This window comes from Sinocyclocheilus grahami, unplaced genomic scaffold (genome assembly GCF_001515645.1).
Source record: "Sinocyclocheilus grahami isolate Dianchi unplaced genomic scaffold, SAMN03320097.WGS_v1.1 scaffold574.1, whole genome shotgun sequence".
NCBI classification, from domain to species: domain Eukaryota; kingdom Metazoa; phylum Chordata; class Actinopteri; order Cypriniformes; family Cyprinidae; genus Sinocyclocheilus; species Sinocyclocheilus grahami.
Genome location: NW_015505753.1, coordinates 119,782 through 135,067, shown reverse-complemented (window position 1 = coordinate 135,067; position 15,286 = coordinate 119,782). Strand labels below are relative to the sequence as shown.

Here is a 15,286-nt window from a genome sequence, read left to right as displayed (position 1 = left end):
TACTTTTAATTTACTTAATCACTTGAGCGACAGCGGCCTCTATTGGGGGATTTGGCAACATGTAGAGGTAGGGACCGTCTGAAAAAAAATACACGAATTCGTATGTTTTTACATCTGCTATTTTAGTAACTCATTTCTATATTAATTTAGGTGAAATTTCTGTATTATCTATTTGTTTATATTTGTATTAATGCATGTAGTTTTATTTGTTCTTTTGATCATTTTTATGTTGCAAAAGAGTAAAATTTCCCCAGAAGTCATGAAAGACAGGCATTTAAATTGATTTCACCATAGTTAAGGAATTAAGCACAGTAGTTAAGCACAAGGTAAAGTGGAGGACAATTAACGTTGCTTGGAGTGGCGCTTGCTGCTTTTATAAAATGGCATCAACAATAGTATAACACAGCAGTGTTCAATAAATTTCGTTAATCACAACTATCAATTTTCCACCAAGTGATATAGCTGTTGGCTGTTAAGATTTGCCAAGCAACATATAATAAAAATCATAATAAAGTTCAGGTCAGTGTATGTCAGGTATGTGAATATCACAATGACTTCCTGATGCAGAGTATAGGGCATTTGTGTTTGTAGAATGCTTAGCCAAAGTAATTTAAAATAATGATCATGTAATGTTGAAAAAATTAAGTGCAAAAAAAAAAAAGTGAAAGTAGAATACAGTTGTTAAAAACTATGTAAAATGAATAGGAAGGATATTTTTCATTATTTTAAGGTCATAATGTAGCTCTTAACTAATAAATTAATCCAAATTGTACAGATTAAAAATTTTAATTGAAGCACAAGATGCTCTTTGGAACATTCTTAAATCAAAGGAGAGAACATGATTATCAGGTTGTTCATGTCAGTTCCTGTGCTGCTGTCGGTAAAGAAAAAACAGGACATGTGATTATTAAGCCATTCTCAAATTCATAGTATTTATTTTTATCTTTCTTCATGTATGTTTCATTTATACATTACAACTTTTGACGAATTATTACAGTATTTTGCGTTAAATTAGAAAAATGCAGAATAGAAGCATTTTAACTAGTGACGTCTAATATTCAGATACAATTGTGTGTTGTAGGCATTTATTAGTGTATCAGGCACCTTATTATTTTATTTTAAAGTGGATCACTGCACTTAGATGAAGTGTAGGCTGTTTTCTTTCATTCACATGATTCCCGCAGTCTGTGTTTACTAAATTCATTATCTATATGGTGAACTTTGACTTATATTGCAAATAGAAATTGAAAGCAAAATGGAGTTCTGAGAAGTCATGTGACCACTTATGTTATCATTATATTGTGGAATAGTGGGTAAAACCCCTTACCTCATACTTGTGCTCTTTGCAGACATTACCGGAGAATGAAGTGTCCTCAGTGCAGTTTTGTGTCTTTGGAAAAGGCACCAATCTTCTGCAGTCAGTGTGGCTGTAAGCTGACATGTCAGTCAAATGAGACCGCAGCAGGTGGGTGCTTGAGTCTTTATAGATCTTACCATTTTTGATTCTGTAATTTAATTTTTTATTCATACATTTTGTTTATTTCCATTAAAGTTTCACAAAATGATAAAGACATGATTTCATATAAAAAATGACATTTATACAGGATATTTAACATGTAGCCTATATATATAAAACATCTAACACAATATGCAGTGGTGTGTACAGCTGCATCTCAATTCACTTATTTGTGGTTAGTTTTTCTCCATATACTTAACTGTGTGGCAGTTTCAGACACAACAGTATAAAGGTAGACACATTGCTTATGTTGTCTGATGCATCTTATACAGTAAATGAATGATGTTGAAAATGAATGTAATTAATCAACAGAGTTTCACATTCTTTTGTCATAGTGTTGACTGCTTAAGGTCAACATCAAATCAAAATACATGTTTTTTGGTCTTATTGTGTGTGATTCATTAATACACATTATTCCAAAGAAAAGAAAAACATCTTTGTAATCAGCATCAAATTTTAATAAGTTTCCCCACCTCCAAAGCAACTTTCCTTTTCAGCTGATGTCACAAATCCATCTTACTTTCCAAATTCAACCGCCTGTCATATATGATGGGTTTCATTCATTTTGTGCAATTTAGAAATTCTTGATATGTGCACAGACTGTAAAAGACATACACATAAATGAAAATTCATGTTGTTCCAAACTTAATTTTCTTTCTGTGGACCACAAAAGGAATCTAAAGACTGTTTCAGTAGTTTTTGCCCATACAATGAAAGTCAAAGAATGTTTCAAGCGCCAAAGATACATAAAGGTAGCCTGGAATTAATTCATACAACTAATAACCTTAATAACCAAGTGCGCAGTCCTCAAAATAATTTCATACACAATAAAACGCCTTTTATACAGACCCAGTTTACAGAGCTTTCATTAGCCGCCTGTACATGCGCTATTATTCAGAGAAACCTCACAGCTCGAGCTATAGTTTAGTGCACCTTTTCTTACTCTTTCACTGTATGTGATTAAATACTTTTAAGATTAAATATACGTTTTATCATTATTATAAAATATATAACCATTATCCTGAGATGAAACATACATTTTGTCTTAACTATATATATATATATATACATGCATGCATGCATACACACACATATATTATATAGATTTTTAATACCAATCAGAGTTTAATTTTTGCGTACATGTGCTTTGAGTTGTTCCTTTTTTTCTTTTATATATATATATATATATATATATATATAGAATAAATTAGTACGAAAGTTTTAGTGAATCATTTGTTTGTGAAATCGTTCATACGCAGGTTTCAAGCACAAATTTGTGCACATGCTTAGTGAATGAGACCCAGTGTGTGTTTGCTGTGTGACCTTTGTTTTTTGTTTATCAGACAAGCCACAAGACAAGTTTCAAACATCCTCAAACATTCCACATGGTACCGATGCAGAAATGACTGATATAGGACGTGAATCAGAAGCATTGGATTACCAGAATGCCAATATATCCCCAAAACGACAAAATGAAGATATAATCCCAAACCCAAAGAAAAAGGTGCTGGATATGAAAATTAATTATAACTATGAAATAGTCCTGGATTTTTTAAAATCTTTAAAAAAAACCTTATTCCTTAAATATTTTATTATTTTGAAATTCTGTTGTAATTTATAATGCAAATTTTTTTTCATCATGCTTCTACAGAAAAGAAAGAAGAAGAAGAAAAAAGCAGGTGTTGCAGAGGGCCATTCGTCTCTGACCTCAGATCTCTCTGATATATCGCTGACTGAAAAAGAAAAGAAAATGGAGGAAGACCAATCTTCTGACAGTGATGGCTCTTACTGTACTGTAGATGACATGCCTAAACCGGCTGAATCATCCTCTCATCTAAGCCCTACTGAAACTGCTGAGCTAAAACAACAAGCTGTCTCTGCTTTACCCATAGATGCTGCTGTAAGTCACTCAGATGAGCAGCCTAATAGTAGCAAAGAGAGTTGTGTAGTACCTGAAATGACAGAAACATCTAAGTTGCAATTGACCCAAGAGCTGATCAGCATTAGCACTGACAAAGCTTCTCCAGCAGTGACCATGGAAGCAAATGAGAAAGATGAAGATAAAGTAAAATCTAAGAATAAAGGACAAAAGAGTGTGTCCAAAAGAAAGCAAACTACTCTAGATCGAGATGGTGACATGGACCAGAATGCAAACATAAAGAGCAGCACAGGAAATCAAAGGGAGACAGATGATCATGATGTGGGGGCACAGAACAACCACAGCTCCAGTGGTGATACTTCAGTGAAGGTTGAGCAGAGTCAGAAGCAGCAGTCTGCTTGTGCAGACCAGAAGAATACAGCATCTGAGAAACAAAATAAAAGTGAGGAAGCAGAAACCAGTGAAGGCATACAGCATGTCTCATCTCCTAAAACAAAAAAGTAAGCAAATATTTTTTATGTATTTTGATAAGAAATCTGGTTTAAAAAAACAAGAAGCATTTGTTATTTTAATTGAATTGTCAATACATACTTTAACTTCACAGAAATCAGAATCAGGAACCACAGAATTCATCACAGGTCATGGTGTTTGGCCCACAGAATAAATCTAAGGTAAACAAAAATGTAATATATATTTATATAGAAATGATCAATAAAATTATTGTTAATAAAGTGAAACAAATAATACATTTTACCTACTGTGTGTAAATTTGGGAGCTGGAATTAGACAGAGCTAAAGCTTTGGGCAGGGCAGGCAGACGTTTTATTAGCTAACGCTAACAATCTCAGATAGGCCATAGTTGATTGGTTAACTGGACCAATATGATGGTCTGTTACTGGAAATCCCAAACATGGAGTTACTGTATTTGATGAGCATTTATTTTTGTTTATTTAGAAGAATCACGATTCCAGTGCCGATTCTTCAGTGAAGGTTGAGCAGAGTCAGAAGCAGCAGTCTGCTCATGCAGGCCAGAAGAATACAGCATCTGAGAAACAAAATAAAAGTGAGGAAGCAGAAACCAGTAAAGCCATTCAGCATGTCTCATCTCCTAAAACAAAAAGGTAAGCAAATATTTGTATGTATTTTGATAAATAATGCTTGTTTTTTTAAAACCAGATTTCTTATGTCATTTTAATTGAAATGTCAATACATACTTTAACTTCACAGAAATCAGAATCAGGAACCGCAGAATTCATCACAGGTCGTGGTGTTTGGCCCACAGAATAAATCTAAGGTAAACAAAAATGAAATATATATTTATATAGAAATTATAAATAAAATTATTGTTAATAAATTGAAACAAATAATAAATCTTACCTATTTGTTAATGACAATCACAATGAATCTGTGATTTTGCATTTTCTGAAATTTGCCTTTTTTTTTCTTTCTTTCTTTCTTTCTTTCTCTCTCTTTCTTTTTCTTTCTTTTTACAAGTATGGGTGTAAATTTGGGAGCTGTAATTAGAGAGAACTAAAGCTTAAGCTTGTCAGACATGTTTTATTATCTAGCACTGACAATCTCAGATAACCCAAAGGTTGGTTATATCGACCAATATGTTGGTCTGTTACTGTAAATTCCAAACATGGAGTTGAAAGATGACCATTTCTGTTAATGTTGCATTTAGAAGAATCACATTTCCAGTGGAGATTCACCATTGAATGCTGAGCACGGTCCGAAACAACAGCAGTCTAAACATGGAAAGAAAGATTCTGCTATGGACCAGAAACGGAAAGAAAGTGATGATACAGAAAGTCAGTGTGTCACGCTCCCAAAAAGGTATGCTGAATCGTGTGATGAATGCACTTTTGGTCACACTTATAGTTCAGTTTTTCCCACTGGAATATTATTGTATCAATATTTTTTAATTGCAGAAATCCAGCATCAAATCAGCATATAAGTTCCAGTGACAAACTCACCATTTACTTTCATGCAGTCCTGTCAAAACACTTCAAGTTTAAGCCAGAGGAGGATTATATTTTTATAAGAGCTGGTAGTCACATTGGTAACTGGGAAAAAGATCTAATCGAACTGTTTGTGACACGGTTAGTAAATATTTTCAGAGCCAGATATTTATTATTCATTGCTGAAATCAGTTATTTAAGAATAATTTGATTTTTAGGGATCTTGGGGAGCATGGATTTCTTGTTGAAGGGAAATTTGTATGCAAAAGAGCTGATGCTGCATCTGTGTCCATCCCCTACAAGTATGTTGTGTATAAAGCAAAAAAGCAGAAGTATGAATTACATTATGAATACATATACAAATTGGATTCAGATGAAACCACCAACAGATGTCTGTTTGTTAAATCACATCTCTTAAATGATGAAGGTAGGTGAAGCTCTTCAGAAGTCTATATTTATTTTTAATTTTCACTTTTAAGAGACTAAATTTGTTCTTTTGGTGTATTGCAGGGGAATGGCATCAGTATGATGATATCATCTGTGCAGAACCATCTAACAATATGTTTGAATGGATCAGAAAAGCTGTTTGGCCTGATCATAAGAAAGGTGTACTCCAGGGGAGACAAATTGCTGGTACAGTCATGCTGGGATCTATTTTTGACCTCCTGAGAAGCTGGAGCAAAATGAACCTCAGCAGCTTCTTTAGTCAACTCAGACAGTTTTTTGAGGTCTATGGAAACCCTTTTGTGTTTGAAAAGACACATACGAAATGGTACTCACTCGATTACAGTGAAAAAGATGTAAGTAAACCATATGTAACTCATCACATATTAAACGCATATTAAACACATTCATACATTTACGCAGTTTTCCCACGGAATTGGGCTACTTTACCACTTGCCGTGCGTTTTGTAGTTTTGAGTAGCAATTAGGCAGGTTTTGTTGTGAAAACCTGGCAACCCTGGTCACGCTTATTGACTGTAAGATGATTTACGATTAGCCGTGTCTGAAATCCAACCACGCATTGGCATGTTGTTATCTCAGAAACCGGCTCAGCCATCACATTGAATCCGGTAAACTGGTTATATATTTATGTTTCAGTATAATTATGCACGCTGAAGTCTTGTCAGTTTAAACATTAAAGTAATTTTAAACCATTTAAACCCAGGACATCTCAATGCGGTACTCACGCACTGTGATAGAGTGTTTCTATGCGCACCGCTCACACACCTGAAGTGCACAAACAGATAGCCTTCTCAGACAGCAGGTGAATACCAATGGCTGTCTTTACAAGTATCCTTGTAAGCACAGTCGGTTGTTTTAAGTGAATGTAAACAGTAAAGAAAATATCAAATGTACATCGGTATAACGGGTCCGTGCATTTCTTATGTAAATAATGTTAATCAAAAAGAGCAAAAGAAAAATTGTTCGCTGCTTTAATAGCTTTAATGGATATTTGCTTTTATGTTAATGTTAATAAAGTAATTCGGTGTGACTACAGTAATACTGGGGGGGGGCACGAGTGCACTTGCATGTCCTAAAAGGTTGAAAACCCCTGTTCTAGTGCACAGAGATATGTAGTATCTGTCTGAGGACAAAAGTAAAAACAAGCTTTAGCCTAGGTGTGAGGGGTCTGTGATGATGTAATTTCTTTATTTTGGAGAAATACATGTTCTGAATGTTGGGCAGGTGCACACAAATGACCCTCTCAGTTGTCCTAATAATCCATTGCAGTCTGATTTGGTGGCTGAACCAAACCAGACTCAGTAACAGTTGAATAAAACTGTCATCTATGCCTGTGGCAGATTGAACTTGACAAAGGAAGTACAACCTCTGCTCGGATTTTTCTCAGTGGAGTCAATGTGAGTGTTCTGCTTCAGGTCCTGGGAGATGGTTGATCCCAGGAACCCGAATGACTCCACTGCTGCCAGAGTGCTGTTGTGAATGGTTAGGAAGAGCAGTAGTACTGGGATTTCTCGTGTTCAGCTCCAGATCGTATTAACTGCACCAGAGATCCAGATGTTCAACCTCTCTTCTGTAAACAGATTCATCACCATCTTGGATAAGTCCAGTGATCATGGTATCATCTGTATACTTCAGGAGTTTGACAGAGGGGTCTGTAGAGATGCAGTCATTTGTGTATAGGGAGAAGATTAGTGGAGAGAGCACACAACTCTGTGGAGTACCAGTGCTGATATTGCAGGTGCTAGATGTGAATTTCCTCAAACTCACTAGCTGCTGCTTTCAGGAAGTTGCTCCACTGACAGGTGGAGGTGGGCACAGAGAACTAAGTTAGTTTGGTCAGGAGGATATCTGAGATTATGTTTTTGAAGGCTGAACTGAAGTCCACAATGGGCAGAAGTTCTGGGTTTGTCCAGATGTTGCAGGATGTAATGCAGTCACTAGTAAAAAAGCTATATACAGTACTTCAGATACATTTATTTCACACTAAGTATAGTTCAAATCTATTAACATTTACTGGCGATCGAGACTTATTGGTATAACATTTATAATTAAACTTAATTTGGAGTACCACTTGTGCACAATATTTTATGTCAAACATCTTTAGTTCACATCCTGATGTGGCATATACAGTATGTACTGAACGTGACTACAAAAAATATTTAGAACCTGACCTCAAAAGAATATAGTCATGTGAAAGATCTCGTTTACCGAGATTTAAGAGCTATGGCAACAGGAAGATTTTTCTTATAAATTTTGGCCTTTTCCTCACAAAAAACTCAGATGACTTCATTCAGAATATATAGCACATATGCCAAATTGACTACTTTTATAATATTTTTATGGTGCTTTTTTTCTTCCTTTTTTAACCTCTCAGGTTACGTATGTAACCATGGTTCCCTGAGTAAGGAACGAGACACTGCATCCTCTAAGGGTCGCTGTGGGGAATGCCTCGACATGGCCCGTGTCTGAAGTATGCATTCAAAAAACACCAACAACATGTTGGCCGCCGACAGCCTATAACGTCACTACCGGTGCGACTATAGTATAATTAGGCACCGGAAGAACACGTCATCCACTTCTTCATCTGAAGCTTGCGTCCGATGCATGGCAGAATGATGCATACTCGGAACCATGGTTAAATGCGTAACCTGAGACGTTCCCTTTCAAGGGAACTTCGAAATGCGTCCTCTAGGGATCGCTATGGGGAACGGTATACCCACGCCACCATGCTGAGGGGAGTGCATGCCAAACCACAGGGGAGCACCAAGTACCAACTCTACCAAAAACTTTAAGGGAGTTGCCCCTGGGACGTTAGATGGCTGTCAGTGACATTATCCCCTACAGCCAAAGGCCTAAGCTACCTATCCCAAAAAACCTACCTGTTAGGGCCAGAACTCCTGGGCCCGGGGTAGAGCTCAATGCTTGGAATCAGGAATAGATTCGACCAAGTGCCTAGAATCGTACTAGGTCTTGGCCTGTCACCCAGGGGCTACCGCTTGCTCTGCATGAGCTTGCTGAAGGAACTGTCTCAACAGACCCCTAGTAGCAACACCCTGTTTAAATAGGTATCCTGAGGATACATAGGTGGAGTGGTGCCCAAGGTGGAATTGGGGCCTAACCGACTCAAAAGAAAGGGCACGAAGCCGCCGCGCATAGCCCCCACCATACAGGATTTTAGAACGAACGCAAAATGCTTAATGTGCGAATTTACCACAGTGTGGATTTTAGAAAGTGCACAGGGACTTCGCGTGCACGCTTACTATAACATGGATTTTAAAGATACCGTTCTAAGGGGCCCTCGTGGCATTCTGAAGGAGCAGCCCATAGATGGAAATGGTGCATCCCATGAACAATATGTTTGAGAAGTCATCAACTCAATCTATGGTATAATGCTGGAATGGCTAGCTATAAGTTACCTAGCTGAGGGAGCATAACACCCAGCTCTCAGCCAAGAGGGAGGCTCGACCTACAGCCTGTCCGTTAGAAATCATGAAGGGTAAGCGTACTGTGAGCTTAGCCAAAAACCCAGCGCATCAGGGAGGCAGAGGAAGGGCCTAGTTCGCCTGATGTTGCCGGTTCCAGGTGCTCTGGGAAAACGGAGAACTCAACTCTCCACGTGAAAGGAGAACTCCGAATTAAGAAAAGAGGTAGCGTGCTCATAGGCAACCCTCCGATAGAGGAGAGCACTGCTAACCACGAGAGCAGCCCACAAAGTGGGGAATTCCACTCCTCAGAAGGGGAGAAAATTTGAATGCTCCGAAGAAAGCACCATGCTCATAAATAACCCTCACAGTGAGGGGAGCGATGCTTCAAAAAATTTATCAACGGAGACACACTAGTTGAGTGGAGCTCAAGGCGAGTCCCAGGGCCTAAGCCAACTCAGAGAAAGGGAACAAGGCTGACAACGCATAACCCTTACCATACAGGATTTTAGAAAGTACGCAGAGTGCTTAGCGTGCACACTTACCACCATGTGGATTTTAGAAAGTGCGCAGAGTGCTCAGCGTGCACACTTACCACCATGTGGATATTTAGAAAGTGCACAGAAGCTTAGCGTGTGCACTTACCATAGTATGGCTTTTATAGAGATTCCTAAGCATCTGCTCACAGATGCCCAGAAGTCCTGAGACAGCCAAACGAGAGTGGCAAGCTCAAAGACAACCCTCTGAGGCGAGGGGAGCACTGCCTGGCAATAGCACTTCACCAGAAGGGTTTCTCACAAAAACGCCACTCATACCTCCCGCTCGACGTCTCAGCGAGAGGGGATCTCCTGATTCACAGGAAGCCCCTCGGGGCGAACCTGGATATGGCGTCCCAGTCAGGGCAGCCTGAAAAGCATAAGCCCAGCCCGGACGTCCAGGAGTATTGTGGTGCTGTGCCGGGGACCTGATGACCAAGAAGCCTGTGATCCTTCGTGGAATTAAGGTTTTGAAGACCGCTGAACTTCTCAACCACCCTCTCGACGGAGGTACCAAAAAGTTCGGAAGGCGAAACCGGAGCATCGAGGAGAAAGCCCCTCTCTTTCTTCCCGATATCTGCCAGGTTCTCCCACAGATGTCTCTCCGTTACCACCATGGCTGCCATAGATCTGCCCATAGCAGAGGCAGCCTGCTTAGTAGCACGGAGAGCAAGATCCGTGGTGCGGCGCAACTCAGCTACCTCATCAGGAGAAAGGCCCTCCCCTTTATCCAGGTCTTTCAGTAGATCAGCCTGATACGCCTGAAGCACCGCCATCATGTGCAACGAAGCGACAGCCTGACCTGCTGCTGCGTATGCCCTGCCATTTAAGCGAGATGTATCCTGAAGGGGCTTAGATGGCAAGGAGGGAGTCTTGAGAGAGGATGTCTCACCCATTGAGAGATAGCTAGCCAGCGTCTCTTCTACAGGGGGCATCTTCTCATAGCCGCTTCCTTCTCGACCTCCGTATGGAGATCAGGAAGAAAAGGAAGGCTCACTTGAGCTGGGGGGCTATGGTCAGACAGATAACGCTCGTCGAGACGACCTCGTGGCGCCTCCTTCCTGGCCCGCTTCCACGCCAAGTCAAGCCTCGCCGTGGCATGATCCATAACCTCCAGTAGCTCATCATACGCAGGGCAGGAGGATTGGGAGGGCTCAGCCTCAACTTCTTCGCCCTCCTCAGACATCTCCTGCTCTTCCTGGGCCAAAACCCAGCGCATCAGGGAGGCAGAGGAAGGGCCTAGTTCGCCTGATGTTGCCGGTTCCAGGTGCTCTGGGAAAACGGAGAACTCAACTCTCCACGTGAAAGGAGAACTCCGAATTAAGAAAAGAGGTAGCGTGCTCATAGGCAACCCTCCGATAGAGGAGAGCACTGCTAACCACGAGAGCAGCCCACAAAGTGGGGAATTCCACTCCTCAGAAGGGGAGAAAATTTGAATGCTCCGAAGAAAGCACCATGCTCATAAATAACCCTCACAGTGAGGGGAGCGATGCTTCAAAAAATTTATCAACGGAGACACACTAGTTGAGTGGAGCTCAAGGCGAGTCCCAGGGCCTAAGCCAACTCAGAGAAAGGGAACAAGGCTGACAACGCATAACCCTTACCATACAGGATTTTAGAAAGTACGCAGAGTGCTTAGCGTGCACACTTACCACCATGTGGATTTTAGAAAGTGCGCAGAGTGCTCAGCGTGCACACTTACCACCATGTGGATATTTAGAAAGTGCACAGAAGCTTAGCGTGTGCACTTACCATAGTATGGCTTTTATAGAGATTCCTAAGCATCTGCTCACAGATGCCCAGAAGTCCTGAGACAGCCAAACGAGAGTGGCAAGCTCAAAGACAACCCTCTGAGGCGAGGGGAGCACTGCCTGGCAATAGCACTTCACCAGAAGGGTTTCTCACAAAAACGCCACTCATACCTCCCGCTCGACGTCTCAGCGAGAGGGGATCTCCTGATTCACAGGAAGCCCCTCGGGGCGAACCTGGATATGGCGTCCCAGTCAGGGCAGCCTGAAAAGCATAAGCCCAGCCCGGACGTCCAGGAGTATTGTGGTGCTGTGCCGGGGACCTGATGACCAAGAAGCCTGTGATCCTTCGTGGAATTAAGGTTTTGAAGACCGCTGAACTTCTCAACCACCCTCTCGACGGAGGTACCAAAAAGTTCGGAAGGCGAAACCGGAGCATCGAGGAGAAAGCCCCTCTCTTTCTTCCCGATATCTGCCAGGTTCTCCCACAGATGTCTCTCCGTTACCACCATGGCTGCCATAGATCTGCCCATAGCAGAGGCAGCCTGCTTAGTAGCACGGAGAGCAAGATCCGTGGTGCGGCGCAACTCAGCTACCTCATCAGGAGAAAGGCCCTCCCCTTTATCCAGGTCTTTCAGTAGATCAGCCTGATACGCCTGAAGCACCGCCATCATGTGCAACGAAGCGACAGCCTGACCTGCTGCTGCGTATGCCCTGCCATTTAAGCGAGATGTATCCTGAAGGGGCTTAGATGGCAAGGAGGGAGTCTTGAGAGAGGATGTCTCACCCATTGAGAGATAGCTAGCCAGCGTCTCTTCTACAGGGGGCATCTTCTCATAGCCGCTTCCTTCTCGACCTCCGTATGGAGATCAGGAAGAAAAGGAAGGCTCACTTGAGCTGGGGGGCTATGGTCAGACAGATAACGCTCGTCGAGACGACCTCGTGGCGCCTCCTTCCTGGCCCGCTTCCACGCCAAGTCAAGCCTCGCCGTGGCATGATCCATAACCTCCAGTAGCTCATCATACGCAGGGCAGGAGGATTGGGAGGGCTCAGCCTCAACTTCTTCGCCCTCCTCAGACATCTCCTGCTCTTCCTGGGCCGAACCCAGCAGAGCACTGGCCCCTGGATCAGACGATGTTAGGAAAATCACATCATCATCCTCCAGCGGCTCACCCTCATCCACGGCCAACAAGCGCGAGAGGGAAAGCCCCTTTATTTTTACCGGCCAACATGTTGTTGGTGTTTTTTGAATGTATGCTTCAGACACGGGTCACGTCGAGGCGTTGCCCATAGCGATCCCTAGAGGACGCAGTTCGAAGTTCCCTTAAAAGGGAACTTGACAGTCACAGTTAAAGGGGTCATATGATGCGATTTCAATTCAACTCTCTTTGGAGTGTTACAAGCTCTGCATAAAAAAGATCTGTAAAGTTGCCAAGACTAAAGTCTCAAATCCAAAGAGATATTGTTTATAAAAGTTAAGAGTCAACCATGCCTACCTAAAATGGCTCGTTCTAACACGCCCCCACATGTCTACGTCACGATGTGGGAAGATTTGCATAACCCCGCCCAAATGTTCACGCAAAGAAAGAAGGCATAACTTTTATTCTCGCTGTAGTATTGTTGCTGCCACCATGTCGTGAAGGCGCTGTGTGTTTTTCGTTGTGAAAGTGAAACTACTTTGTTTGGCTTTCCAAAAGAGGACACGACTAGAAATTAGTGGTTAAGTTGTATTTACAACACTGTTCCGGAACACTTCAAGCCAAATATTCAGATGTGTGTAGCACATTTTATGGAGGACTGTTTCCTGGTCCTGGTAGAGTAGACTACAATGCCGGCTGTTCTGAATCAGACTGTAAGTACGTTTTTTATGTTTAAAGAATTTGCCACTGATGATTCAAATGCAAGTTTTGGCCAGTGTTCAGTAGGGCTTGTTGTTTGTCATTTCTCCGATCACAAATGCAGACATGGTTTTATGTTTACGCGGCGCGATGCAACGCAATACGTTAAAAGACAGAATAAGTAATTATAATCCGGAATTATGTCCCCACTGGATGCAACAAAGGCCTCATTTATAATGGGTTTTCATGTTTTTGAATCGTCGTTCCAGCCTGACAGGACATCACAATATGGTAAGTGGTGTAACATTTCCGTCACACGCTTGAGATATTCGGCCAATTACAACGCACTGGATAGCTGGCCAATCACAGCACACCTTGCTTTTCAGACCGATGAGCTTTGTAAAAATCTACGCGTTTCAGAAAGGGGGGACATAGAGGAGAAATAATAATGTACAGTATGTGGAAAATAATGTTTTTGTTTTTTTTTTAACCTTAAACCGCATAAACATTTCATTACACCAAATACACAAAATAATGTTCTTTTTAGCAACATCATATGACCCCTTTAATATAATAGAAAACGCTACTCTGCAATATTATTTTATGCAATATTGCACTTTTGTGTTGTACTGAAGGACGTTCATACACATTTAAAATTAGAGACATAAACTTGAGTACATAATGACAGAATTTTCACTCTTTGTGGAACTAAGCCTTTAAGAGCACAAACCGGTATTTAGTGTTCAAATGCAAATGTCTACATGAAATCCTAACATCGTCTCATTTTTATTATGTCAGGTGAGAAAGCTTCTGAAGCAGTTCATGCTGGAGCGGGTGACTCCCGAGTTACAGAAAGACAATGAGGAAAAGAGTGAATTCATCAAGGAGCCACTGAAGGCTGGCCTTATTATGCTCTATGTATGGCAACAGTATCGTTTAGAATTAGACAAGGGAACTCTTTCTCGTCTCTGCACTGCCCTGTGCCTGCCAAAATTGCCTAAGGATAAATTCCTATCTTTCTGGACAGACATAACAGAATCATTCTCAGCAATAGAAAAGTGAGTATAGTTATCTTGGTTATAAGTTAATTATAGAGCTCTGGAGAGAACATATTGCAAAACAAAACACTTCTGGAATAAACTGAAAATTTTGTGACTGGACAAAGTCTGCATGGTCAGAGAGATCATCACATCAAATTAACTGTAGAACATGTGCACACCATGGTAGAATACAAAATTATCTCAAGGTCATTTTATTTGAACATTTGTAAAATTACAAATATTTTTGCCTTTTATAACAAATAAAGAACCACTCCCTGCACACCTGGATGATTGCAGTATTGAACACAGCAAATACTGTACATATAACAAGAACACAAAACAGATCCTAAAAAAGAACTTGATTATCAATTAATCAATTATTACATAGCTAAAAAAAAATTCAATCATAATTCTGCCTCAAAAAGACAAATTTTCATACAGATTTATATACAAATTACTGTTCAAATTATACCTTTTGAGGAAGAACTGCAAAGAAATTCTTTAGCATATTATGAGCTTCATTTTTCTGTTTTTAAAGAAATAGATCACCCAAAAATTTAAATTCCCCCATTCCTATGTTCAACTAAACCCTTATTTCCCCCCCATGTAATACAAAATTAGAGGTTCAGCAGAATGTTTATGTTGTTGTTTTTTATATGCAGTGAATGCATATTGCATTTAACGAGAGAGTTCACCCAAAAATATTATCATCATTTACTCACCTTCATGTTGTTCCAAACCTGTATGAATTTCTTTCTTTTTTTGAAAACAAAAGTAGGGTGAATAAATAATGACAAAAGTTTTATTTTTGGATGAAATATCCCTTCAAATGTACTATAAAAGTAGTCTTTGTGTGCTCCCCTCCAATTCAGTCGGCCACT

The 15,286-nt window shown here is 40.5% G+C and overlaps 1 protein-coding gene across 5 annotated transcripts in view; it reads left to right on the top strand.

Moving 5' to 3' along the window:
• LOC107556605 (E3 ubiquitin-protein ligase rnf213-alpha-like) overlaps nucleotides 1-15,286 on the top strand; it is a 64,441-nt gene that overhangs the window by 760 nt on the left and 48,395 nt on the right. For 3 of the 5 annotated variants that reach the window (XR_001605303.1, XM_016239736.1, XM_016239735.1), the window contains exons 2-12: nucleotides 1,350-1,465; nucleotides 2,860-3,020; nucleotides 3,168-3,895; nucleotides 4,000-4,066; nucleotides 4,350-4,516; nucleotides 4,623-4,689; nucleotides 5,080-5,231; nucleotides 5,327-5,497; nucleotides 5,575-5,783; nucleotides 5,867-6,156; nucleotides 14,164-14,423. Coding sequence is in view for 4 of the 5 variants with exons in the window: in XM_016239736.1 (XP_016095222.1) it covers nucleotides 1,363-1,465; nucleotides 2,860-3,020; nucleotides 3,168-3,895; nucleotides 4,000-4,066; nucleotides 4,350-4,516; nucleotides 4,623-4,689; nucleotides 5,080-5,231; nucleotides 5,327-5,497; nucleotides 5,575-5,783; nucleotides 5,867-6,156; nucleotides 14,164-14,423 (2,375 nt within the window). In the remaining variant the exon portion in view is untranslated. The remainder of the gene's footprint in view (nucleotides 1-1,349; nucleotides 1,466-2,859; nucleotides 3,021-3,167; nucleotides 3,896-3,999; nucleotides 4,067-4,349; nucleotides 4,517-4,622; nucleotides 4,690-5,079; nucleotides 5,232-5,326; nucleotides 5,498-5,574; nucleotides 5,784-5,866; nucleotides 6,157-14,163; nucleotides 14,424-15,286) is intronic. The other 2 variants (XM_016239739.1, XM_016239737.1) reach the window with 2 other exon arrangements.